The sequence below is a fragment of the Pelophylax lessonae genome (assembly GCF_965119305.1).
Source record: "Pelophylax lessonae genome assembly, chromosome: 4".
NCBI classification, from domain to species: domain Eukaryota; kingdom Metazoa; phylum Chordata; class Amphibia; order Anura; family Ranidae; genus Pelophylax; species Pelophylax lessonae.
Genome location: NC_138771.1, coordinates 604,379,990 through 604,406,161, shown reverse-complemented (window position 1 = coordinate 604,406,161; position 26,172 = coordinate 604,379,990). Strand labels below are relative to the sequence as shown.

Below are 26,172 nucleotides of genomic sequence, written 5' to 3'. Positions count from 1 at the left end.
GTGACCGGCGGACATCGGGTCCGCCGGTCACACGCACTGACTTGTTAGGGAACGAGACTGGGCGGGCGGGCGCGCGCGCGCGCCTCAGCGGGCGTGCGCTCGCCCGCTGTTGGCTCACAAGCCAGTGACAGGCTAGTGACGTACCGGTACGTCACTTTGCCTGGCCGGGGCTGACCGCCGCAGTATATGTACTTGCGGCGGTCGGCAAGTGGTTAATGCTTCACTGTAACTGGAACAAGGTGCACAACTCTATGCAACACAAGTCCGTCAATGTCTTTTTGTACCCGACAAAAGCAACACTTTTCAATTTCAAATTCAGATATGAAAAAAAATTCTAAAGTTCAGTCAACTTCCCCAAAATTCTTAAATGACCTTTGCTTCACAATCCTCTCAAGGCTGCAGTTATCCCTGTTGCTTGTGCACCTTTTTCTACCACACTTTTTCCTTCCACTCAACTGTCCATTAATATGCTTGGATACAGCACTCTGTCAACAGCCAGTTTCTTTAGCAATGACGTTTTGTGACTTACCCTCCTTGTGAAGGGTGTCAATGACTGTCTTCTGGACAACTGTCAAGTCAGCAGTCTTCCTCGTGATTGTGTAACCCACTGAACCAGACTGAGAGGCCATTTAAAGGCTCAGGAAACCTTTACAGGTGTTTTGAGTTAATTAGCTAATTAGAGTGTGACGCCGCGAATCTACAATATTGAACTTTTTCACAATATTCGATTTCTTGAGATACTGAATTTTAGGTTTTCACTAGCTGCCTGTAACCCATAATCATCAAAATTAAAAGAACAAATTGCTTGAAATATATCACTCTGTGTGTAACACATCTACACATAGTTTGTGAGTTTTACTTTTTGAATTGAATTACTGAAATAAATAAACTTTTTGAAGATATTTTAATTTTTTGAGATGTACCTGTATTTCAGTTTTTTGTAGATTTGTAAACCACCTTACAATTAATACCTACATATATATCTCTTGGTAACTCTTGGTCTATGTATATCTCTTGGTAACTCTATTTGCATGATCTCTGTGCTGAGTTCCCGGGTTTGCACATCTGCTGTGCCCATTATGAGATTTTCCCACCACAGACAGTAACAAGAGTAGGTGGAACACGCAAAAGTAGGCAGGGACACTGAAGGTTGGATGAGGAAAGAGCCATTAAAGCCTAGTACAAACTATCAGAAAATCGTACAAAAAATACCGCGTTCTAACCAATCGTACGATAATCAGATTTTTAATAGTGATGGGTCGAACACCCCTTCCCTCTGGAACAGGGAAAAAGTTCTAGCGAACATGGGAACTCTATTAAAGTCTATGAGACAGGAACATGAAAAATCAAAAGTCCTCATTTTAAAGGCTTATATGCAAGATATTGCCATTAAATGCATACGGGGACCTGGGTACTGCCCTAGGGGACATGTATCAATGCAAAAAATGTTTTTAAAATAATCGTTTTTAAAGGAGCAGTGATTTTAATGATGCCTAAAGTGAAACAATAAAAATGAAAAATGTCTTTAATTATTGTGACGGGGGGGGGCGGGGGGGTCTCCTTAATGTGCCTGTAAAGTGGCGCATCTGTACAATGTATAGAGCCAGCTGCAGCAATACTGACATTTCTAAAGGAAAAAAAGTAATTTAAACTTGCTCACGGCTGTAATGTATTGTCGGCTCCCAGCAATATAGATTTAAAAAAAATGAAAAAACGGCATAGGGTCCCCCCTGAAATCAATACCAGACCCTTATCCGAGCATGCAGCCTGGCAGGTCAGAGGTCAGAAAAGGGGGGTGAGCGAGCGCCCCCCCCTCCTGAACCATACCAGGCCGCTTGCCCTCAACATGGGGAGATGACCCCCAAAGCACCTTTTCCCATGTTGATGAGGACAAGGGCCTCTTCCTGACAACCCTGGGCTGTGGTTGTCGGGGTCTGCGGGTGGGGGGACTTATCAGAATCTGTAAGCCACCTTTAACAGCCCCTGCCCCCCCCCCATGTGAATGGGTATCAGGTAAAAAAAAGCTTGGCTCTCGGGGAACGCTTCCCACGGACTGCCTATTTGCGGTTTGACAGTGATTGACGATGAATTTATATGGGGGGACACTATTTTTTTATTTTTAAATAAAGGACTTCTCAAAAACAAGGTGTAAAACAAGTTCCAGCACTGAACCCTGTCCTGCATCGTTCCCAGCTGCCAGCAGAATTACCCAGTGCGCCTTGAAGGTAATGTAATGTCCCTGACCATGCTTGCTGGAGTCAGAAGTAATGTGAACCTTCCTGCTGACTGCTCTGTCCAACAAGGCCAAAACATTGCCTTCCACATGAGGGTACAGAGCTGGAATGGCTTTACGTGAAAATAAATTTATTTTTGGAACCTGCCACTGTGGTACAGTACATTCCCTAAATTCACGAAAGGGGGCAGAATCTACCAGATAAAAAGGCAGCAGTTGTAGTGCTAGCAATTTGGCCAAGCTAGCATTTAGACACTGAGCATGTGGATGGCTGGGACAGTATTTTTTTTACGATTCAGCAACTGGACTAGCGAAATTTGCCTGGTGGTGAAATCAACAGGTTGTGTACTGCTCGCAGATTGGGTGCAAGTACCTGTGGCAGCCATTGCTATACCATCATCCCTCTCAGTGCATGTTTTTGAGAAGACCTAAGGTATAGTAGGGGTAGAGGTCCCAGGAGAAAGGAGAAGTCTGCATTTTTTTAATGATGTGGGTCTTTCAGGTGCTGTTGCCAACAAACTGCATGGCAGGTCGTCATTTGTCTTGTCAAGCATGTGGAGCCCAGTCGGCTGGTGTTCTGGCCATGCTTGATCCGCTTCAGACAGAGATTGCAAACAGCAACGCTGTAGTCTGCTGCACAGGTGTTGAAAAAAGCCCACACTAATGAACTTTTGGAAGTCAGAGAGGGGAGTTAGCAACGTCCTCATTGGAGTTGTTCCTCCTCCTCACTTTCCTCTCTCAGGCACCCAAGAACAGTGACCTCATCATCCCCTCCCTCCTCGTCACTGGAGCAAACTTGGCAGTATGCTGCAGCTGGGGGAACATGACTGCTAGTTTCTTGCCCAACATTGTCACCCCCTCTCTCTAGACTCACATTATTTCCTTCCTCAACCTGGGAACCAACATCGGAGCATTCAAATTGCTTCAGCATCATGTAACTGACACAATGATTAAAAAATTCAGGTGACTCCTCTGTGCATGATGGTGGGGCTGCGGAAGGAGTTGCTGTGGATAAGGAGCCTGTGGAATGGCCTGCTTTGGCAGCTGCGGTGAAGGGCAAGCTAGTATGAGCCTGAGTGACAGAAGACGAGGAGGATGAGGACGGCTTAGTTATCCACTCCACCAACTCGTCTGCACATTGTGGCTCAATAACACGACCAGCACTGGAAAAAAAAAGGACAAGCGTGCCCCGCCTGCAGAGGATGCACCATGTGCACGACCACCACTTTTTACTGTCGACACAGAGGCTCAGGGCTGCTGTTAGAAATCACGGGGCCCCATACAGACTACCTGGCAGGGCCCCCCCAAGAAAATATTAAAGATATATTTAGCTAAAATTACAACAAAATCACTATTATCAGACACAAATATAACATAACTCGCATAATTCCTGCTAAATCTAAAAAAAAAACTATGTTAAATAAAGATGAGATGAGAAAAATATATACAGGCTGGGCAGTTGGAGCTCAGTGATCAGAGAGACAGAGAGAAAGAAACAAAGTTACAATTTACAAATAAACTCCTGAGCAGAGATAAGTGCTGGGAGGGGGGGCCACACAAGGGAGGGGATTAGTGAGGGACGACTGTCTCTTTCTCAACAGATAAAAGCTGATAGCAGGGAGAGGGAAAGATCAGATTCAGGTGCTGGAGGAAGATTTCTGTATTTGTTGTCCATCACTAATCCCCCTCTCTATGTGGGCCCCCCTGTGTGCTTGGGCCCCCTACAAGAGGGCTGGTGGTCCCCCCCTATCAGCGGCCCTGCAGAGGCTGCTTGCCCTCCTTTAGTGGCCTGTGAGCGTCTGCCTCTCCTTGTTGGCCTTTCAGACATGATGATTTTTTTGGGGGGGTTTTTAAAACTTTTTATTATATAATGTGGGATGGAAATATGGTGCTTGGGTGCAATACTTTTGTGCTTGGTGCACTATAAACCGTTTTATCATAGTTTTTGTTTTAATAAAGAAAAACTTATCAAAGCCAAAAAAAGGAAAACCCCTGCTGATGCAGAAGAAATGGCACCTGCGACGCAGAAGAGGGGACAGCAATTATGCCCTAAATATTATTAGTGCTGCTGTGCCACGAACTACTCGACATAAAGCCCATCACTAATTGTTAGCACACAGCTTCTGAGAGCCGTTCACGACAACTTAGGCAAAATTATCAGAAGGGACAAGCACGAAAAATGTTCTCGTGCGATACAAGATCGTACGATCTTTTTGTTTAATTAGTACAGTTTTTGTCTGAAAACACAATACAAATACATTACATCACTTCTGAAGTTGTATTCTGTCGTATGGGAATTTTCGTAAATTGAGTATCCTCTTAATTTTCGATATGGAGACTAGCATGCAAAAAATGGACGATCATTCGTCTGATCATGTGCACGACCCTTAAGGGAGCTTATGCAACCATAAGGAAACATGCAATATTCATTTTATAAAAAGAATGTAAAATACTGTAATGCTGTTTTTGGAGGGGTTTTTGTCATCATACATAGAAAAAGAGCACATTGCAGTTCTTTTTATCAGTAATAATAAATTATGCCACAGTAAGGTCATGCAAAACAGCTGTAGGTTTGGATAGATGGCCTTTCCTTTACAGAAATATTCAGATTAGTTATATAGCAATGAATCATCGTGGAATTCCACAGAATGTTTTCTATTTCCTAGAAGGAATAGTGCATGGACCTAGTTAAAGGAGGCCACCAGACACTGCAAAGTACGCAATGTTTTCCAAGTATCTCAGTCTGTGGTTCATTGATGAGAATAATCTTGGTTAGTACATCTGTTCAGGAATAATTTGGATGCAGCAGAGGGCCGGTGTTGGACAGGAGTGTCTTCCTTTTAAGAAGTATGGACAACAGTGATGATGAAAGCTTCTCATTTTGTACATATTCAGTGCTGCGAAAGTATTTGCCCCCTTCCTGATTTTTTATTTTTGTGCATATTTGTCACACTTAAATGATTCAGATCATCAAAAGAAACTTTAATTTCTCTTTCATTCATTGACAGACAGAATTCCTTAGGATTCTTGACCATTGGATTATACTGCCCCCTACAGAAATAGGACATTAGGCAGAAAAAAAGACTGACTACACCTATGGGCAGTCCCAGGAGGAATGCTCTCCCTCTCTGCTATAGGCACTCTTTTTTTCTGCCTAGTCAGGAGACCAAATTCCTTGCTGGGATCTCTGGTCCTGTCAATTTTTCCCTTTTTGAATGGCTCTTTTTCCTGCAAGATCTACAATCAACTGCCGGACTGGGTGACAGGCTGGATAATCTAGATCCAGTGGTCACCCCAGTCTGGCCAGCGAGTGCACGCAGACCACAGCTCCGGGCGAGGTCGGCCGCAACACAGCCCCACTGGACAGAGACAATGCCTCGCAAAATCGCATACAAGCGGATCTCTGCCTGCATCGCAGCATTCCTCCTGACCGACAGCCCTCTATTTCGATGGCAAGAAGGTTCTCTCTGGAGCAGTGCCTGCCTGGTTCCCAGTATGGTGGGTAGCTGTTCCCCCTGGAGGGTTTTGGGGTGGACGCAGGCCCCTCCCTGGGTCGGTGGGACCCCGGGTTCCCCTCCTTCCTGTTAGGCCCCCCTGTATTCTGGTGGTCCTGGTGGGTCATCTACCCCCCATTCACCCCCCTATCTGGGGTAGTGTGGGGGTCTGGGCTGTTTCTGGGGCTGGGGCATGGTGCTGTAATGGTGGTGAGGTGGGGGGGGTTCGCCGCCGGCGACTGGGCTATCGGCTGGGAGGAGTGGGGGAGTGGGGGGGTCTGTGCCCAGTTCCCCTCTTCCCTAAGGTCATATTCCTGGGCCCCAGGGATCCCTCCTGGGTCCTTGGGAGCCTCTTGGAGCTGCCATTTTATTGTAGCCTGTATTAGTCTATGGCCAGGGCCATGTTTGCATAATCCGGTTGCCACTTTTCGTTGGTCCGACATACTTAAATGCTGCAGCCATTACAGAGGAGCCTCTGGACGGTGATTTCGGCTGTAAGAGGTCATCCTTTTCCCCTGGTGCGGACTCCTGGGTCTTTCCTTTCCCTTGACGCCACACGTGGAGCAAGTGTTATCCTTGTGCAGCCGGTGCCTTTCTGGTGGGGTGGTGAGTCTGGGGGGCTCCTCCCTCTCTCTGCTGCAGAATCGTTGGGTGCTCTGTTGCTGGTGACATGGTGGTGCTACCAGAACGGTGGGGGTGTCCCTTAGCAATGTTTGACATGTTTTGTGGTGGTCACCCTATTTACTGATGGAGTCTTTGGAGCCTGTTTCCCCACCTGACCCCTTCCCAACCATCTGTTGATGCACTGGCAGCAGCACTGGAGTCCTTTGGGTCCCGGGTGGAGGTGGCTTTTGGGCGGCGGGCTAGCAAAAATCTCCCGTCACCTTCCCCTGCCTCATCTGTCTCCTCAGATCCTAAATCTGATTTTGCTGCCACGGACGTGGCCCACCCTGCGGGGTCTGCGGCCACGCATTTTGATTTTTCTGATAGTGAGGAAGATTCCTCCACACCTGTAGATGCGCACAAAAAGGCGCTGGTGGGCGCATTGATTGTGTCTGAGTGAAACTTTAAAAATGGAGAATGCAGCTTAAGCTGCACTGGAGGCGCCGGTCCCCTTTGGCACTCGCAAGCCGTCTAGATCGGCGAAGGTGTTTCCTTTTCCCTCCTATTTTTCAGATTTGTCGTGAAAGAGTGAGAGCGTTCAAAACATCCCCTTGTGGTTCCTAAATGATTTGCGATGTGGTACCCTTTTGAGGAGTCCCTCCTTAAAAAGTGGACTGTTCCACCGGTGGTGGTTCCCCCCAGTTTTCAGTTTGAAAAAGGCGACCATGATTCCTGTTGAGGGATCCCTGGCCTTTAAGGATCCGGCTGACAGAAAAGTGGAGGCTGCGGCCCGCAATATGTTCACTGTTGCGGGTTCGGTGCATAGGCTGGTCTTCACCATTGCCCTGGTGTCGCAAACTCTGACCGAGTGGGCTAAACTTTTGCGCCGTGACCTGTAGGGTGAGCAGCTTCCCCTGCCTTTGCTGAACTGGCGGACCAGTTGGTCCAGGGGCTACAGTTTATCTGTGATGCCTCTTTGGATGTGGCTCCCCTGATTTCTAGGCTGTCTGTTTTGGTAGTGATGCTTAGGGGCGTATTGTGGCTTAAGTGTTGGTCTGCGGACCAGGGCTCTAAAAAGGCTTTAACTGATCTACCTTTTCATGGAGATTGCCTGTTTGGGGCTACCCTGGATGACATCATTAAGAGTCTCACAGGGGGGAAGAGTACTTTTCTTCGTCAGGCTGGTAAAGGTAAGGAACCTCGTCGCAGATGTGGCATGTCCTTCTTGGCTCACAAGAAGTTTTTTCGTCCCTCAGGGTCCACTGACAGGGGACCTTTCAAGTCCTCCTCGAGAGGCTCCAGGTGACCTTGGTCTGGCAAACCGAGAGCGGGATTCTCTAGATCTGCAGACAAGACCCCTTCAGCAATGAAGGTGTGCCCTCACCCGTGCCTGGGCTGAGGGGAAGTCTTTGCTGGTTCCTGGGCCCATGGTCCTCCTTGTTGCAAGACAAATAGGTCCATGAAGTGATACAGTCCGGCTACAAGATCGAGTTACATTCTTACCCTCCGGAAAGGTTTTTTCCTTCCAATGTGCGCCTGTCCCCGGACCGATTGCAAGCTCTCTTTGGGGAGGTACAAGATCTGCGGCTTCAGGGTGTGATTGTCCCAGTTCTGGCCTCGGAACGGTTTCAGGGTTTTCATTCAAACCTATTTACAGTCCCAAAGAAAGAGGGCAATGTGCGTCCGATTCTGGATCTCAAGGCCCTGAACTGCTTTGTGCGGGTACAGAAGTTCAGGATGGAGTCCATTCCCACATTAGGAGGATTTTCTTGCCTCTATAGAAATCAAGGATGCTTACTTGCACATTCCAAACTGTGCCCATCACCAGCGCTTCCTCGGCTTTGCTGTAGAAGAGGAGCATCATCAGTTCATGGCGTTACCCTTTGGTCTTGCCTTCACCCCTCAGGTCTTCACAAAAGTATTGGCTCCGGTTCTGGCGTTGCTACATCAGCAGGGAATTGCAATACTGGGCTACCTGAACGACCTCCTCTTGTGAGCGGAGTCCTCTGCGATTCTGATAGATGACATGGAGATCACTATACAGATCCTGAGGGAGATCGGTTATCTTCTGATTTACCAGACGTCTGCTCTGATTCCATCCAGAAAATTGGATTATCTGAGTCTGACTCTGGACTCAGCTCTAGCCAGAGTGTTCCTTCCTCTGGACAAACTGCAGAAGTTGCATGCTGCGGTTCATCTCCTGCTGTCCTGCAGATGGTCATCACTCCAGGCTTGCATGCCGGTGCTGGGCCTGATGGTTTCTACCTTTGAGGTGGTTCCGTTTGCACAGTTCCATACGAGGTCCTTGCAAAGGGAGGTCTTGGTCAAATGGAAAAAGTGTCCAAAGTCTCTGGACCATCAGATCCGGCTAAGACCGGGAAACTAAAGGGTCTCTGGTTTGGTGGCTTCGCTCTCCAGCTCTTCGATAGGGAAAATCCTTTCTCCCCTTGTATTGGACAGTGGTCAACACGGATACCAGTTTGTCCTGGTGGGGAAGTGTCCTGGGTCGAAGCTCTGCTCATGGTGTTTAGACAATTGAAGAGTCCAGAGTACTGATAAATGTCCTTGAACTTCATGCAGTCAGGCTGTGCCTGGATCACTGGACGGATCGTCTTCAGGGGTTTCCAGTGCAGATTCAGTTGGATTCAGTTGGACGATTCAACTGAACAAGAAGTGTGTTGGAAGCTCTGGAAATAGCCAGCATTCTACGGTGGGCAGAACGTTTTGTTCCAGCTCTCTCCATCGTACACATTCCAGGAGTGGAAAACTGGCAGGCGGATTATCTCAGTCAGCAGGTGTTGGACCATGGGGAGTGGTCCCTTCACCCAGAAGTGTTTCATCAGATATGTCTCCAGTGAGGCACCCCAGAGGTCGATCTGCTGGTGTCCTAGCTCAACAGAAAAGTTCCTGAGGTTTGTGGCACAGTCACGAGATCCTCTGGTGGATGCCACATACGCTCTGGTGGCCCCATGGGGCCAGTATCGTCTGATCTATGCTTTCCCTCCTCTCAAGCTTCTGCCAAGGCTCTTGCGCAGGATCAAGGCAAAACTTCTGACATACCTCACCACGGCGAGGTCCGATGGAAGTGGAGACAGGGTACCTGTCAAAAACAGGTACCTGCTCCCCACGGGAAGATGCCAAATGTGGCACCAGAGGGGGGGGAGGAAATAGATAGGCGGAAGTTCCACTTTTGGGTGGAACTCCGCTTTAAGATTAAAATCAGGAAGGGGCAAATACTTTTTTACAGCACTTATACATAGTACAGCGTGTTTCTATATATGCGTCAAGGAATTGGGAATATATGGAATACCCAGTACTATGTACATCCCAAGCTGGCTCTATTGGTTGGAAAAACTTTTCCACTTCTATGTCTTGTTTTGTACTTTAAGGTACCCTTTTCAAAAAAGAAATACTGAGTGCGCCATTGCTAAAAAAGTTGGATATCTGGCTGACCCTCTGGCTCAATTGTTTTGTGGGTCACTGCAGCAGGACACACATGCAGATCTCCAGTCCTCTTGCCCCCTCAGTACTCCCATTTTCTCCCTGAACCTTCCCTTGTGCCTATATTTTAAACTCCTTACATACATACAGTACCTTTATTGAATCTGTAATCTTGCTGGCCCAGGTAGGGTTATAGTTACTTACTCCCTTTTATCTGGTGGTAACAGTACTGCAACACTGAAGGGCACTGTATGACATGTGATCACTATTCAGTGCAGCAGTACTGTGAGCGTAGTCTGGTATAGTGACACACCCCCAGGGGGTGGGTCCACGACAGCCTGGGCTCACAGCAGTAGGTTGCCTGTTGCTGGCTGCCATTCAACCCAGAAGTGGGCAGCAATGAGCAGCAGAGAAGGGCAGCACTGGAGTATAGCAAGAGAAAGACATGTAAAACTATTTTTTCTTGGATTTCACAAGGGGATGGGGGGAAGACAAAGCAAAAACAAAATCAAAAGAAACAACAAAAACCTGAGAGAGCTTTTAACTACCGTATTTCCTTTTTTATCCAAAACTAAAAATAGAAATGAATCTAAATTCATTCTTCTAGAGGCAAACCATAAATAGATGGATTCTGGCTAGTTGCTACTAGTTACTGAAATTAACTAAAGGCAAAAGTTTTTTTTTTACATTTTGGATAGAGTAAGGGAGGGTTGTAACTTTTCTTTTTTTTTTAAATGTTGCCGGAGACATATTTAGAAAGCACCACATCCCTTAATATTATATAGAAATTGACTAGGAAAAGGTGATTGGATATAAATCTGAGTGTTCCTGAATGGGATCCTTGCTTCCTAATTGTTTTGAAGAGAAAGTGATTGGCACAAAAGCTTTTTGTCCTATTCATTTACTAAATAAATAGGATTTATATACGGTACATGAGAAAGTTTTCTTCCACCCAATATATAAATCTGGTCCTTGGTTCTGTTTCCACTATAAGGACAGTTTATTTACATTAGACTAATAACAAAATGGCTTGGCTCTTCCCTCCTCTGTGATGCATCGTATGCAAAATGGGGGATTTCATCCTTGAGTTTCATGTTTAAAGGCACTTCCATCTATAGTCTTTTCCATATGGGGCACAAATCAGTTTTTTGGAGAAAAATAACTCATTAGAGATGTCTGTTAGTCTCCTGAAGAAGCTATCCTTAGATGGTGAAACATGTTGAGCTGACATTACATAGTTATTTTTTCTTTTTTACCTGTTTTTAAAAATTATGTTTGTTATTTGGATCAATAAAAGTATGCAAAATTGTTTTTACTAAAATTATTTTTTCTCCATCATTTATATATGTGTTTGCACCTTAAAAGTCAATTTGTTTTTTTTTTTACCATCTGTGTCCCATTGGGGGGATGTACCTTCAGTTTCTGTTCCATGGCCAAAACATGAAGCAAGAGGCAATCCCCCCAAAGTGAGGGAATCCCTTGTTGTCATCAGGATCATCATAACTAGTATCCCCAATGGAAGTTTTTCCTCTATTCCCGTTCTGGTAAAAACCCAAATTTGGAGATTTTATTTCACTTTCATGCTTGGTAGTAAACAGGGCACTGAATTTTCCTAACAAGTACATAGAAAAAAATGAAAACCTGACAGGTGTTCTAATCTCTTGCCACTCTATCCAAAACGAAAAAAAAAAAAAAAGAAAGTTTGGTCTTTAATTTAAAAACTAGAACAAAAAAAATTCAACAAAAACTTTGTTAAATGAGGTTGAAGGTATGGAAGAGGCAAAGAGCTACAGGTGATTGTTAAACCAAATTCACCCAGTAATGTTAATCCATTATTTTGGAAAAAGCAGTGTTCCATGACAGATTGCACAAACAGTGAAACCAGCTTTCCTGCTGGAGGTTTAGGTGGCCTGGGTTGACACCGACAATAACACTGACCTCTGCACAGATGCTGTGTCCGGAACAGGGCTCCCAGGAGATACAGGTTCCTTTTCGCCCATTCTTTCTAGGTGTCTGTGAATAAAGAGAAGGTCCGATATCTGAGACACACTTTTACCAACAGTTATCTGGAATATAATAGACGTATTGCTGTGCTAAGCACAATTGTTATCAACCAAACATCTAATCACATGAGAAGCAGCTGACACAAAAATCCTGAATAAAAGATCTCATGAACAATAAAAATAAAGGTGTAGTGCTAATCCACAACAGGGGCAATCAAGTCCATAAAAATGTAGAAAAAGAAAGTCCCACATGAAGTGTTCCTGCACTCTGAGTTTGTTGGTGTGGAGTGGAGAGAAGATCTGCCACCAGGTTTAATATCATATGTTCTTACCAGATGACAAGACCCTCACTACAAAGGTCATATATCGCAGATGTCATGAAACAGGACACTGATGGCAATAAGAACTCCCCCAAAACTCGCTCTCACGATAGTCGATATTACTCTTTAGATACTTAGCAGCTCAGCTGGCACGTGTCCCTTCTATTGATGTCGGTGAAGATTGGCAGGAGCACCCAGTAAATGTTGCCTCTGTAAACTCCAAAGCCCAGCAGTTGACGTTCGGGCTGCGTAGCAGGCTTTGGAGAAAAAGTTTATGGACTTGATTGCCCCTGTTGTGGATTAGCGCTACACCTTTATTTTTATCTTTAAGGAATACTCCAATCAAACTTGAAAACATGGAACCTCCTAGGAGACCTAGCCAACCTACCCAAGGTTCTTGTGATTCACAATGGATATTAAATAATCCACCAGACCATTTTGATGTGTGTAACCCTTGGGTTAGAAAAGAGTTGAAGAGATCCATGATTTTGGGGGCACCTAATCCTAAAAATTGCAATTCTCAATTTCTCAACTCACTTCTTTTTAGCCAAGGCACCCTTTAAAATTATGGACAGTCTCAAGACACCCTTTAAAATTATGGACAGTCTCAAGACACCCTTTAAAATTATGGACAGTCTCAAGACACCCTTTAAAATTATGGACAGTCTCAAGGTACTCCATTCTAAAATGTGAAAAAAGCTATTCTAATAGCTTTACACAATGCAGCAACATCCACACGTAGGACACCCAAATGTTAGAGGTGATTTATTCTTCCAAATCAAATACACTTCTTCACACTGGTACTGACTAATATTCTAATGTTTCTCTTCTCCCTCAATCTCTCTCCATCAGTCATCTAATGTCACCCCAGTGCTAAGGGAGAGGGGCACAGGAGGATCAAACAAGGATGCTTTGGAAACAACAGACATCAGCCTTAATAATCGATGATATTATTGGTCGTTAGGATGCCCGTGTCTCACAAACTTTGGCCCTCCAGTTGTTCAGGAACTACAATTCCCATCATGCCTTGTCAGGTCTGTGAATGTCAGAGTTTTACAATGCATCATGGGACGTGTAGTTCCGCAACAGCTGGAGGGCCGTAGTTTGGAGAACTCTAGTCTAGAAAGTCGTAATGGTGCATAAGGAATACCCTTTGAGTAACTAAAAGCCAGGCTTGATTAACTTGCTGGCTTGTATAGAATTTTTGATCAATTTTTGGCATTTTGCCTGGGCATTCTGGTTGAAAAAGGCTGGTCTACATATCTAATTATACACAACCCCAAAAGTCAAAGTTAAGCCCTTCATGCCTGTACGCCACCCCATTTAAGGGAGAATGAGATCGGCACACCCATATAGTTCCAGAACTGACTTATCTAGGGGATCCAGAGGCAATTATGGAAGGTTTCCAAAACTGTGTAATCACTTTGTCCCTGAATAAAACAGCCATTCAGGACTTCATAGATTATCACTCAGTCACTCAATTTGTGAGAGCAGGAGACCATCATTTCACATCTACCAGCAGGTTAGAAAGTGGTATAATGAAAAGGGAGGCTAGGAAGAGCAGAATTGACAGAAAGAAGAAAGTAATTAGAGAAGGAAGGAGCAAAAATTGTGGTTTCCCCTGGGGTGGGACTTTTGAGGCACAACAAAATTATAAATGACAAAAATATTAAAATACTATAATTTTATTAACATATCAAGTATATAAAAGGTTATTATATCCACATTAAAAACATGTGCAAGCATGGAAACATGTGCTAGATGTCAAACTCAACCAACCAATCCACAGTGAAAGCCTGACGCGTTTCAAGGTCACAGCCTCTTCATCAGGGTTAACTCTGGATGGTTTTCTGCTGGTATTGAGAAATATATGTAACAGCATTGAACATTCAATTTGCTCATATGTTTGTAAAATATAAACACACAGAGAAAATACAAAAATAAGAAAAAATACATACAATGCTGTTACATATATTTCTCAATACCAACAGAAAACCATCCAGAGTTTTCCCTGATGAAGAGGCTGTGACCTCAAAACGCGTCGGGCTTTCACTGTGGATTGGTTGGTTGAGTTTGACATCTAGCACGTTTCCATGCTTGCACATGTTTTTAATGTGGATATAATAACCTTTTGTATACTTGATATGTTAATAAAATTATAGTATTTTAATATTTTTGTCATTTATAATTTTGTTGTGCCTCAAAAGTCCCACCCCAGGGGAAACCACAATTTTTGCTCTATGTATAGGGATGTGGCACATTTTGTAGAGGACCACAACAAGAGCATACACTGACTTAGAGAAGGAAGGAGGGTCACACCTGTCCAGCAGCAGCTCCAGGACCTTTTCAGTGGAGGTAAAGGCACGATAGGTACTGAGGAAAGTTGGGACATAGCCAGGATCTGTACCCTGGTATTCCACCAGAAGATTCTCCATTAGCTTCTGCAGCGTTCCAGCACGCAGGCAACGCACCTTACACGTCTTATAATGAACATAGCCGGGAGAGCCAGGGCTGACCTGAGGAAAAGGAAAGCGAGTTAACGGGAGCAATATGAAGATGCCGAAGTGAATGGAGAATATGTACCAAACAGCAAGATAGATCCAGCTAGGCAATATATGTGTACGGCCCAATCTGATAAAGAGCCCGGTTATTAGCCTATCATATTGGTGTGAGGGATAATGAGGACAAAATAGATGTGACAAGGAATGATACTGTAAATAGAACAAAGTTTTTTATTACCAGAAATTCTCCAGAGGGTCTTTCTGTCCTCACCCGCCTCAGTGTGACACCATATACTGCCCCTTCTTCCACCTCTTCCCCCCACTCCTGCAATGGATTCTGGAAAGACAACAAAATGAAATCATAAAATAGATTACAATCAAATTTAAAAAATACTGTAATGTGGAGTCTTTTCATACGTGGTTCCATATTGCATGTGTGCTGTATCTGTCAGGAATACATCTTTTAGATTTAAAGTGTTACTAAACCCAGGATCCTGCAGTCACTATATCTGGTCTCCCACAGTACACAGAACATGGAAATGCAATTATTTTACTAAATATAAACTGCTAAATACCTCTTTTAATCAACAATATATAGCAGTCTTGTGATTCCTATCAGTGCCTGTAGGAGGAGTTTTAATTCTGAATATCCTATGAGGCTGCATGACCCCTAACCCTCTGTCTGGACAGTGCTGATTGGCCCTGTGCTGATCACATGCACCCCAACTTAAAAAAAAAAAACTCTCTAGCAATCACACCAAACTGAGCATGTGCAAAGTGCCCCCAAGGCTCTATACTATCAGAAGTTGGATCGGGGACTGTGGAAGAAGGGAGGATCAGAGAAGACAGAATTAAACAGCTTTTTTTTCAAAATACGCAGGATTAACCCCTTAGGTTCCACAGTGAGTATAACAAGCATGCTTTACTGCATATACAGACTGATTTTACTGTTGTGGGTGTAGTAACACTTTAAGATATAAATGGTAACTTATTTGAGCATTTTTGTAGCTCAAAACTCCAAAACGCTCAACATCCAAAATCCCATGGTTTTCAAATGTGCCTGTTCACACCTAAGTGTAGTGTTTCTTGAAGAAAAGGAATTGGCAGCACTCCAGGTTGAGTCAAAATCCAGATTTATTGACTGGACATCCAGACTAATGATTAAGCACACAGTCAGTGTGTGAAACGCGTCTACCTTGTCACGATTGTCATATTTGGATGTCCAGTCAATAAATCTGGATTTTGACTCAACCTGGAGTGCTGCCAATTCCTTTTCTTTTATCAAGTTTTCACGGAGGCGAGCCGGGGCATGCACCTGTGTGAGTCATCAGGCAATCACACCACCTTGAGCAGTGAGTCCTTGTCTGTTCAATAGTGTTTCTTGAAGCTTGTAGGGCAAAAAGTAAATGAGCTTCTTTTCAGCTACAAGCTTCAAGCTTTATGCATTTTTGGCTCCAATGTAATTCAACACACATATCACATGTTTATTCTCATACTAACTAGTTTTCCATTGGCCAAAATAATTTTAACCACTTTACCACTAGAGCATTTTGCTGTCTTACGTCTGGGCCACTTTTTGCGATTCGGCACTGTGCGAATTTAACTGACAATTGCGCGGTCGTGCGACGCTGTACCCAAACGAAATTTACGTCCTTTTTTTCCCACAAACAGAGCTTTCTTTTGGTGGTATTTGATCACCTGTGTGATTTTTACTTTTTGCGCTATAAACAAAAAAAGAGCGTTTGTTTTGAAAAAATAACAATATTTTTAACATTTTTTTTATATGAAATTCCCCCCAAAAAAGATGTAAAAATCAAATTTTTTTTAAATTTTTGGCCAATTTGTTTTCTGCTACCTATGTTTGGTAAACAAAAAATCGCAATAAGCGTATTTTGATTGGTTTGCGCAAAAGTTATTGCGTTTACTAACTATGGGAAAGATTTATATCATTTTTGGTGTTTTTTTTTTTAACGAGTAATGGCGGCGATCTGCGATTTTTTTTGCGGGACTGCGACATTGCAGCGGACAGATCGGACCCTTGACTGACATTTTTGACACTTTTGGGGGTACCAGTGACATTACTGCAGTAATCAGTGCTATAAATATGCACTGGTACTGTAAAAATGACACTGGCAGGGAAGGGGTTAATTTTATTGGAGAGGGAGGGGTTAATGTATGCCTGGTGCTTACTGACGTGTGGGGGGGGAGGTGACTGTGTGAGACAAGGACAGATCGGATGTCCAGCTATGCTGAACACTCCGATCTGTCACTCCCTGTCACTGAGGAGATCCGCCCGCTCTGTTTACACAGGCGGGCGGATCTCCAAACTGGATTCCCCGACGATCGGGGCAGAGCAGCGGCGATCGCCGCTGCTCCTCCCCTGGCCCGACTCCCGCTGTGAATGAAAACAGCGGGAGTGAGCCTCCGGCGAAGCGCGAGCGCCGCCTACAGGGGGAGGAGTCTGGCGACGTAGGTCTACGTCGTCAGACCTACAAGAGCCACTTTGCCGCAGTAGTACTACGGTACTCAGCGGTAAAGTGGTTAAAAATTGCTCAAGCCTCAGACACCTGTAAAAATTACTGTAGCAAAACTAAGAAAATAAAATGAAAAAAAGCGTGCAAAATGACCAAAGACATTTGGCTCAAGGGGAAATGCAACCGAACAGGCATTACTTTATTTGATTTTTATGTTGTACATCTCTGTTGCACTAGAAAAAAGTTCTAGGATCCAAAATATTTCCTATGTATTTGGGGATCTGTGCTGGCCCCAATCATCTTTTCCTGGACACCGTTCAAACTTTCCCTTAAGAAGTCATTGCTAAAGTAAAGAACTCCACTTCCCTGGTGTCTTGGCATCGGGGCAGAAGCAACAGATATTGTAATCCAACATCTTGATTGATTTGAATGGGTCCACCAGCTCAACTAGGTGCGACTTCTAGTAGTAGGTATTTACAATCAGCTGGACGTGTCCTGTGATGTTGAAGTTGTTCTGAAGAAGTGGCATGGATAAGCTCCGAAATGCCTTCAATATTGCAAAACAAGCCCCCCGTGGACTCAACTTAAAAGGGCAGAGCTGCTACTATCCATACTCGTAGGTAGGTAGGAAGTACTGTATACTCCATAAGTTTTTAAAGGAGAAGTATGACCAAAGCATTTTTGGTCAAACTTCTGCTATGGAATACAGGAGTGCAATTCGTTCTTCACTCCTGTGGCCCGCTGTGGGCTATCATCACTCAGCTGGTCCAGGCACTGGATCAATCCTGACTTTACAGTCGGGATTCATCCAGAAACCTGGACCGGCAGCTGGCTCAGTCTCTCAGCAAGCCACTGGGAGCCTGAACCAGTCGCTGCCGCCCCCTCCACTGCCCAGCACTCCAGTGAGCAGACAGCAATGGCTGAGCACAGTGGAGAACTGAGCGATCTTGGTGTTTGATCACTCAGTTCTCAGTGCAGAGCCGGCGGGGGACAGATGCAGCATCAGACCAATGCTTTTAATAGGCTGGCTGGTGGGCATAGTTTATATATTTTATTTTTGACTCTGCTTATCTTTACACCATTATTAAATGCCTACTACTATCTTATATCTCAGGGACATGAGAATAACTTGGGGTGCTCGCTATACAAGCTAACAAAAGGTATTCTAAAATCAAAAATTATTCCCCGCGCAGCCAAAAATTATACGTGCTTCACAATTTAATATCCTCTATTATTGCTGCTGTACACTGTTATGCGTTCATGCATCCACGCGTTTCGTCATGAGGCTCTGTTCCCCTTGAGGAATCACAAGGTGCGTGATGGTATTACGTAATGTCATCATTCATGATATTCCCAGAAGACGGAGGTTGAGGTGTTTTTGCTTATTTTTAAGGGGGCAATGCATTATTTAGGAGGTTAATTGTTCCTAGTGCACAGGTGTACACTTCAATTTTGAGTGGCTTTCCTTTTATTTTTGGTAACAAAGAGCAGTAGTTTTAAAATATACAAGATTATGGTTTTTAATTATTTTTGAGTATTACAGATAAATGAAGAAGTTGTTTGTGTATGCTTAGAATCTGAAGTTGGATTTCTGAGGAGCAGTGTGGTTAATTAATATGGAGAGATCAATGGATGATGGGAGACCTAATTAAAGGGCAAGGCTTATAGTGACCTATTTTAATCATAGGTCAGTGCTTGCAGGTGGTGTGGCTAGTGACGCAGCACTGGTGGTGAAATTGGGATAAGAGATCACACAGACACAAGGCGGAGGATTAAAGCACTTTATTATGAGTTATAAATGCATGACTTACGTACCTGCATGAATGGATTTTGACCTGGAATTGTGTTGCAATTTTGGACACTTATAATTTGAGCACTTCATCAGGGACTATAAACTCATATTAATACACATTCTTTTTTGTTTGGGATTTTGTTGTATTTTGGTGCACCTTTAACGTATATGAGCGCATATTAAAGAGGAAGTAAACCCTCCTCTGACACTTTTACCTATAGGTAAGCCTATATTAAGGCTTACCTATAGGTACTGTAAATATCTCCTAAACATGTACCGTTTAGGAGATATTTACCTTACATGCAGCCAGTGACGTCACTGGCGCATGCGCTCTGAAGGAACGGCCGTTGGTGCCGTTCCTTCAGAGCCCCGTGCCGTGACCGTCGGCTCCCACGCGCGTGCGAGGGAGTGACGTCACCGCGGTTCCGGCCAATCAGATGGCCGGATGCCGCGATCCCGGAAGGCGGGCGACTGAACATGTCGCCCCTCATACAGCTAAGCGGGTGGCACGGCGGGGGCTCGTTCTAAGGTAAGTAAGAATTTCATAATGAGCTAGTATGCGATGCATACTAGATCATTATGTGTTTCTCTTTCAGGTTGAAAAAAAAAATGTTTTACCGGATATAATTTGATTGATAACAATTGTGCTGCAATTTCAAACACAACTTACTCAATTACCACTGGTTTTCTTTTTCATGTTTGAAATGCAGCATATGGTCGCAACATACTGTAGCACCCTCCTAGTTAGGTGCTAGGTAAAGGCATTTGTTTGCTCTTCTGCTTATGGGAGAGCAGGATTTCTAGTTATGCCTGTTACATGTGTCCATGTGTGATTCACTTGGTCTGAGGGAGTGTCCCAATAGGGGAGCCTGTTGGACAGTGGAGGAAACCCAGCCAGTGACACAAAGGCTTTTGTGACTGTCCCAGTCGGAGGGCAGAACAGTGGTGCATCCTGGGATTGGTCATAAAAGCCAGGGGCACATGTGACAGGATGTCTTTGGGTAGGAAGCCAGGTCCCAGGAGGAGGGTGACGGCTGTCTCTCTCCTCCTGTCAGTGTGGAAAGCGGCCACAGGCAGTTGGCCTACTGGACCAGAAGTGTGGTGCTGAGCTGTGAGGTCCAGAGGGAACTGATGGAGAAAGTGGCGGAGCATCCTGGGAAAAACAGTGTCCGTGAGTACAAAGGAGCTTGCCAGGGTTCTGCCCAGGAAGGGCACCACTCCAGGGAGAGTCAGTGGACAGGAACCAGCACACACAGCGAGTAAGAAAGGGGGTTCGAAGTTAGACCCTGAAGAGAAACTTAAAGTACAGTTCCCCATTAAATCTTCACCTCAGTGGCAAAGTGGAGCAGCGGTCTGGCCGCACACACTACAGATAGATGTCCTCAAGTTGTGCATAGTTGCTAGTTGGAGTAACTGGGATGGGAGAAGGGATGAGTGGGATTCCCACTCATCCCTTCTCCCATCCCAGTTACAAATAAAATACAAAAACCCAAATCCCCTGGACTGTTCATTGACTGAGCCGAGGACTTAAAGTGATAAGTTTAAAGCGGAGTTCCGGCCTATTTTGCAACTTTAGTGATTCCTGGAGTGCTCGCTATGCTGATCAACAATTGGGCATTTTCAATTTTTTTCGAGGGTCCCTTACCTTATTTTCAGGGCATTTTTGATTGTACTTCCTCCTTCTCCCCCCTCTGTGGCAACGGCCACCAACATCACTTCCGCCTTTGCATTGCATCCTGGGAGCTGTTGGTCATCACTCCCAGGAGGCTGGAATCAGGAAGAACTCCCAGAACACTCCCTGGAATCAGGAAGAAGGACACAGCAGATTTCACTGCGGCTTCAGATGCCCACGTCTAAGATGGCCGCGCCCAGACCGCATTTTTAGAAGAAAGGTTTTGACTAAAATCCAACACTGTACACCTTGTAAGTATGAGAATAGCGGTTCTGTAAAGGGCAATGGATTAGCATTATAGGGGTATTTTTAGTTAAAAAAGGTATTTGAGGCCGGAACTCCGCTTTAACTGCCTGTTGCTATGGGTAACCCAGGGGAATCCATTCTCAGCAGCTCCCATGGGGCAGTGCTACAATACTATACACTCTGAATTTGTGACCCTTTTTATTATATCCCCATAGATTTGTCCAGTCTGGGGCCCGTGGTGCCCCTGTAATTTCTCAGAGGCATCTTGGCGCTCGCCCTCCGGGACCACTTCAGTGGCCTTGTTCCTTGGAATCTGCAGTTATTGAATGTGTAACAGATATTGGACTCTATGCTATTATGCAAGGTTGATGAAAATTGATATATTTAATCGATATACTTGTATTAATTATGTCTAGAAATGTATTTTATGTCTAGAAATGTATTTTATGTCTAATACAAAAATGGCCTCTCTCATCCTGAGGAAGCGGAGTATATCCAAGAAACGCGTAGAAGAATAAAGATCCCTTAGTCCATGTTATCATTAGTTGTCACAGTGTGCTGCATATGTGACATATTGAATGTGAATGATTTATAATGTGTGATTGGACTTTGGACAGCGCTAACTGCACGATGGAGGTATTTTAATGGCTGTAATATTTATATGACTTTTTAAAAGGTATTATTAGAACGTTATACTTTTTATTTGAATGTAAGTTGTCATTTTTAGGTAGCTCATAAGTCTGTCTGTTTTGTGTTTTGTTGTAAATTTCTTGCAGAACAAGTCCAGTTGAATGCCTATACAATGACTTGGAGAAAGGAGAACCTTCACAGACATACTGTAAGTGTGACTGCTTTGTTTGTGTTTGAAATTCACACACAAGCCGATTGCCAATTAAAGTTCCTGTAAGGAAGGGACATTTCTTGACAGAGGACTCCCTCTCCATAAGACCACACCAGAGTTCACACCAGTGCAATATGTCATGTGATTTGACAGTTAGAAAATCACATGATAAGTCACACCCCATTGCCAGCGATGGAGCTCAAGACGCAGCGACTTTAACCACTTCTGGACCGGAAGGATTTCCCCCCTAATGACCAGGCCATTTTTTGCGATTCAACACTGCGTTACTTTAACGGAAAATTGCACGGTCGTGCGACACTGTACTGAAATTAAATTGATGTCCTATTTTCCCACAAACAGAGCTTTCTTTTGGTGGTATTTGATCACCTCTGTGATTTTTATTTTTTGCTCTATAAACAAAAAAAGAGTGATAATTCTGAAAAAAAAATATTTTTCACATTCTGCTATATAACATTACCAAAAAAATTTAAAAATCTACATTTTTTACCATTTTAGGCCAATTTGTATTCTGCTACATATTTTTGTTAAAAAGAAACAATTGCAATAAGTGTATTTTGATTGGTTTGCGCAAAAGTTATCGCGTCTATTAACTAGGGGAAAGATTTGTCATTTTTATTTTTTTTACTAGCAATGGCGGTGAGCTGCGTTTTTTTTGCGGGACTGCGACATTGCGGCGGACAGATCGGACCCCTAACTGACCTTTTCAACACTTTTGGGGGGACCAGTGACATTACTACAGTAATCAGTGCTACAAAAAATGCACTGTTATTGTAATAATGACACTGGAAGGGAAGGGGTTAACACTGTGGGTGATCAAAGGGTTAAATGTGAGCCTAGGGGAGTGTTTACTAACTATGGGGGGAGGGGCTTGTGAAATGATCATAGAGACTTGTGATCCTATATAGAAGGATCACAGGCGCTCTGTGATCATTTCAGAGAGAAGAACGGTCAGCTATATTTACAACAGCCGACTGTTCTCTCTCAGTGGGGAGCGATCATGGGTGCCCAGCGGCAATCGCGGCCACCGGCCCCATGGATCGACATTCCCACTGCCTTGTAGGGGTAGTACTATGTTGTTTCGCGCAGCTGAACCAGCCTGCCGCAGTAAAATTGTGGCAGGCATTCAGCAAGTGGTTAAAAAAGGTTCCTGAAGTAATTTTTGCGACTTCATTGTGACTTGCTTTGACCTATATTAACCACTTTAACCCCGCCCACCGTATATTTACTGTGGCACTCTGCCGCTGCTGGGCAAAGCAACATAGGGCTACGTCGCACACTCAGGAGACTGTAGGGGGCGAGCGCGCGCCGCCCGTGGCGCGTTTCCGCCCCTTCCCTGGAGAGCCAGCGCGTGCGACCGGCGATCTCCCGCAGCAGAGGGAGAAAGACAGACGGCTGATGTAAACACAGCCGTCTGTCATTCTCCCTGAAGTGATCACAGAGGCTATGTGATCCTGCTATATAGGATCACAAGTCTCTGTGGTTACTTCACTAGCCACGCCCCCTGACAGTTAGAATCACACCCCTAGGGACACACTTAACCCCTTGATCACCAATAAATTTAACCCCTTCCCTGCCAGTGTCATTTTTACGGTAACAGTGCATATATATAGCACTGATTACTGTAGTAATGTCACTGGTACCCCCAAAAGTGTCTAAAGTGTCAGTTAGGGGTCCGATCTGTCCGCCGCAATGTCGCAGTCCCGCAAAAAAAATTGCAGATCGCCGCTATTACTAGTAAAAAAAAAAACAATAAAAATGACATAAATCTTTCCCGTAGTTAGTAAACGCGATAACTTTTGCGCAAACCAATCAAAATACGCTTATTGCGTTTTTTTTTACCAAACATATGTAGCATAAAACAAATTGGCCTAAACTGTTAAAAAATTTAGATTTTTACTTTTTGGAGAATTTCATATAAAAAAATGTGAAAAATATAATTTTTTCAAAATTTTCGCTCTTTTTTCTGTTTATAGCGCAAAAAATAAAAATCGCACAGGCGATCAAATACCACCAAAAGAAAGCTCTGTTTGTGGAAAAAAGGGACATCAATCTCGTTTAGGTACAGCGTCGCACGACCGCGTAATTGTCCGTTAAAGTCACGCAGTGCCGAATCGCAAAAATAGGGCCTGGTCATTGAGCAGCCAAATCCTCCGGGGCTAAACTGGTTAAATAAAGTCACAAGCTGCAATTAAATCAATGGTCCAAATCGCACATATCTGCGACTTTGAAATTGCGCTGAAGATTTTAAAGCCGCACTGGTGTAAACCAGGGCTAAGTTTAAATAAGTTAAAATATGCATATGAGTAATCTGGCCATAGATAGGTGGAATTTTGACAGAAAGTTCTTAGGAAAAGAATGTCCCAAGAAAGTTTGTCCATTTTTCTATTCATTAGTGGGTCAAATCATCATTGGTTTTTGACTGAAGTCATGAAAAAAATTTGAAGGCTTCGGATGGAATTTTTTTCTCAAAGGAACAAATTTCGAACAGTGTATGTTGTTTTCATTCGGTAAAGTATATTCGTTCCAAAATCAAATGTTAAAAACAAACAAAATCTTTTGAACAACATTAGAATGTTCTGAGAATGTTTGTATGAATTTTCCTAAGACTTTTAGTTTTGAAATTCTTTCAATCTATAGCCAGCTTAAAAGAGAAGTATCGTTTAAAAAAAAAAAAAAATAAATAAAGAATCATACTTACCTAGATGGCTGCAGCACTGATCCCAGCTGCAGCTGTCCCCCTCTGCCTCTAAGACCGAGAACTGAGCGATCAAAGACCACTGATCGCTCAGTTCCTGGACTTAAAGCGGTTGTAAACCCGAGAAAAAAAAAAAAGACCTGCAAGACAAAGGCATAATGAGCTAGTATGCATCGCATACTAGCTCATTATGTATTACTTACCTTAGAACGAAGCCCCGAAACGGACCCCCGGACACCGCTGCGGGCGCTGCCATGATCCCTCGGCGACTCTTCCGGTTTCGGCGGCTCCGGCGCTGTGATTGGCTGGAGCCGCGATGACGTCACTCCCGCGCATGCGCGTGGGAGTGATTTTCCGGCAAGCTCCCGGCAAGGAAAGCTGAAGGTCCCCCCGGAACTTCAGAGCGCATGCGCCGCTCGCGTGAGCGGCTGCATGCACTGCAAATATCTCCTAAACCGTGCCAGTTTAGGAGATATTAATTGTACCTACAGGTAAGCCTTATTATAGGCTTACCTGTAGTTAAAAGTGTCAAGAAGCGGGATACTACCGCTTTAAGTGAGCAGAGAGCCGGTGACGGTCAGTAGAATGCGGAAGCTGTAGAGGGAGCCGGAGCGGCTGGCTTAGACTTTAACCACTTAAGCCCCGGAGGATTTTCCTGCTAAACGACCAGGGGGTATTTTGCGATTCGGGACTGTGTGACTTTAACAGACAATTGCGCGGTCGTGCGACGCTGTATCTAAACAAATTTGGCGTCCTTTTTTTCCCACAAACAGAGCTTTCTTTTGGTGGTATTTGATCACCCGTGCGATTTTTACTTTTTGCGCTATAAACAAAAAAAGAGCGTACATTTTGCAAAAATAACAATATTTTTCACATTTTTTTATATGAAATTCCCCCAAAAAAAAATGTAAAAATCAAAATTTTTTAAAATTTTCGGCCAATTTGTTTTATGCTACCTATGTTTGGTAAAAAAATCGCAAAAAGCGTATTTTGATTGGTTTGCGCAAAAGTTATCGCGTTTACTAACAAAGGGAAAGATTTCTGTCATTTTTGGTGTTTTTTTTTTTAACGTGTAATGGCGGCGATCTGCGATTTTTTTTGCGGTACTGCGACATTGCGGCGGACAGATCGGACCCTTGACTGACATTTTTGACACTTTTGGGGTTACCAGTGACATTTCTACAGTAATCAGTGCTATATATATGCACTGTTACTGTAAAAATACACTGGTAGTGAAGGGGTTAACTTTATTTGGGAGGGAGGGGCTGTGTGTGTCCCTAGGGGCGTGCTTTCTACTGTGATTGGCTGTGGCTTGAGCTGTAAGGACACTGATCAACGGATCTACATAGTAGATCCATGTGATCAGTGTCTTTACAGCGAGGAGAATGACAGGTGGCTTGTTTACACAAGCTGCCTGACATTCTCCCTCTCCCCCGCCGATCGCCGAGTGACCGGCGGATATCGGGTCCGCTGGTCAGACGCGCGGGGGGGTCCGTGACCGCGCGGGAGCGCGCCTCCGCGGGCGCGCGCTCGCTCCCCAGAGCCTCACAGGCGAGCGACGTAGACCTACGTTACTCTGCCTGTGAGGGGCTGACTGCCGCAGAAAATATACTGTGAGCAGTCGGCAAGCGGTTAATCGGCGTGCCGAGAGGCTGAGCCAGTTTCCGGCCTGGGCTTCTGGGTTGATCTTTCTTGAGCCTGGACCGGCTGAGTGACATCAGCCAACAGCGGGCTTTAGCGCACGGATGGCTTAAAATGGGTCACAGGAGTGCAGAATGAACTGCACTCCTATGATCCATAGAAGACGTACAGTACCTTGATAAAGTATTCATACCC

General features: G+C 44.4%; 1 protein-coding gene across 3 annotated transcripts in view; it reads right to left on the bottom strand.

Moving 5' to 3' along the window:
* The window catches only part of RGL3 (ral guanine nucleotide dissociation stimulator like 3), a 180,028-nt gene that overhangs the window by 69,274 nt on the left and 84,582 nt on the right, over positions 1–26,172 (bottom strand). For all 3 annotated transcript variants that reach the window (XM_082254292.1, XM_082254291.1, XM_082254293.1), the window contains 3 exons: positions 14,834–14,932; positions 14,414–14,610; positions 11,710–11,784 (listed from right to left, as the gene is read on the bottom strand). In XM_082254292.1, coding sequence (XP_082110418.1) covers positions 11,710–11,784; positions 14,414–14,610; positions 14,834–14,932 — 371 coding nt within the window. The remainder of the gene's footprint in view (positions 1–11,709; positions 11,785–14,413; positions 14,611–14,833; positions 14,933–26,172) is intronic.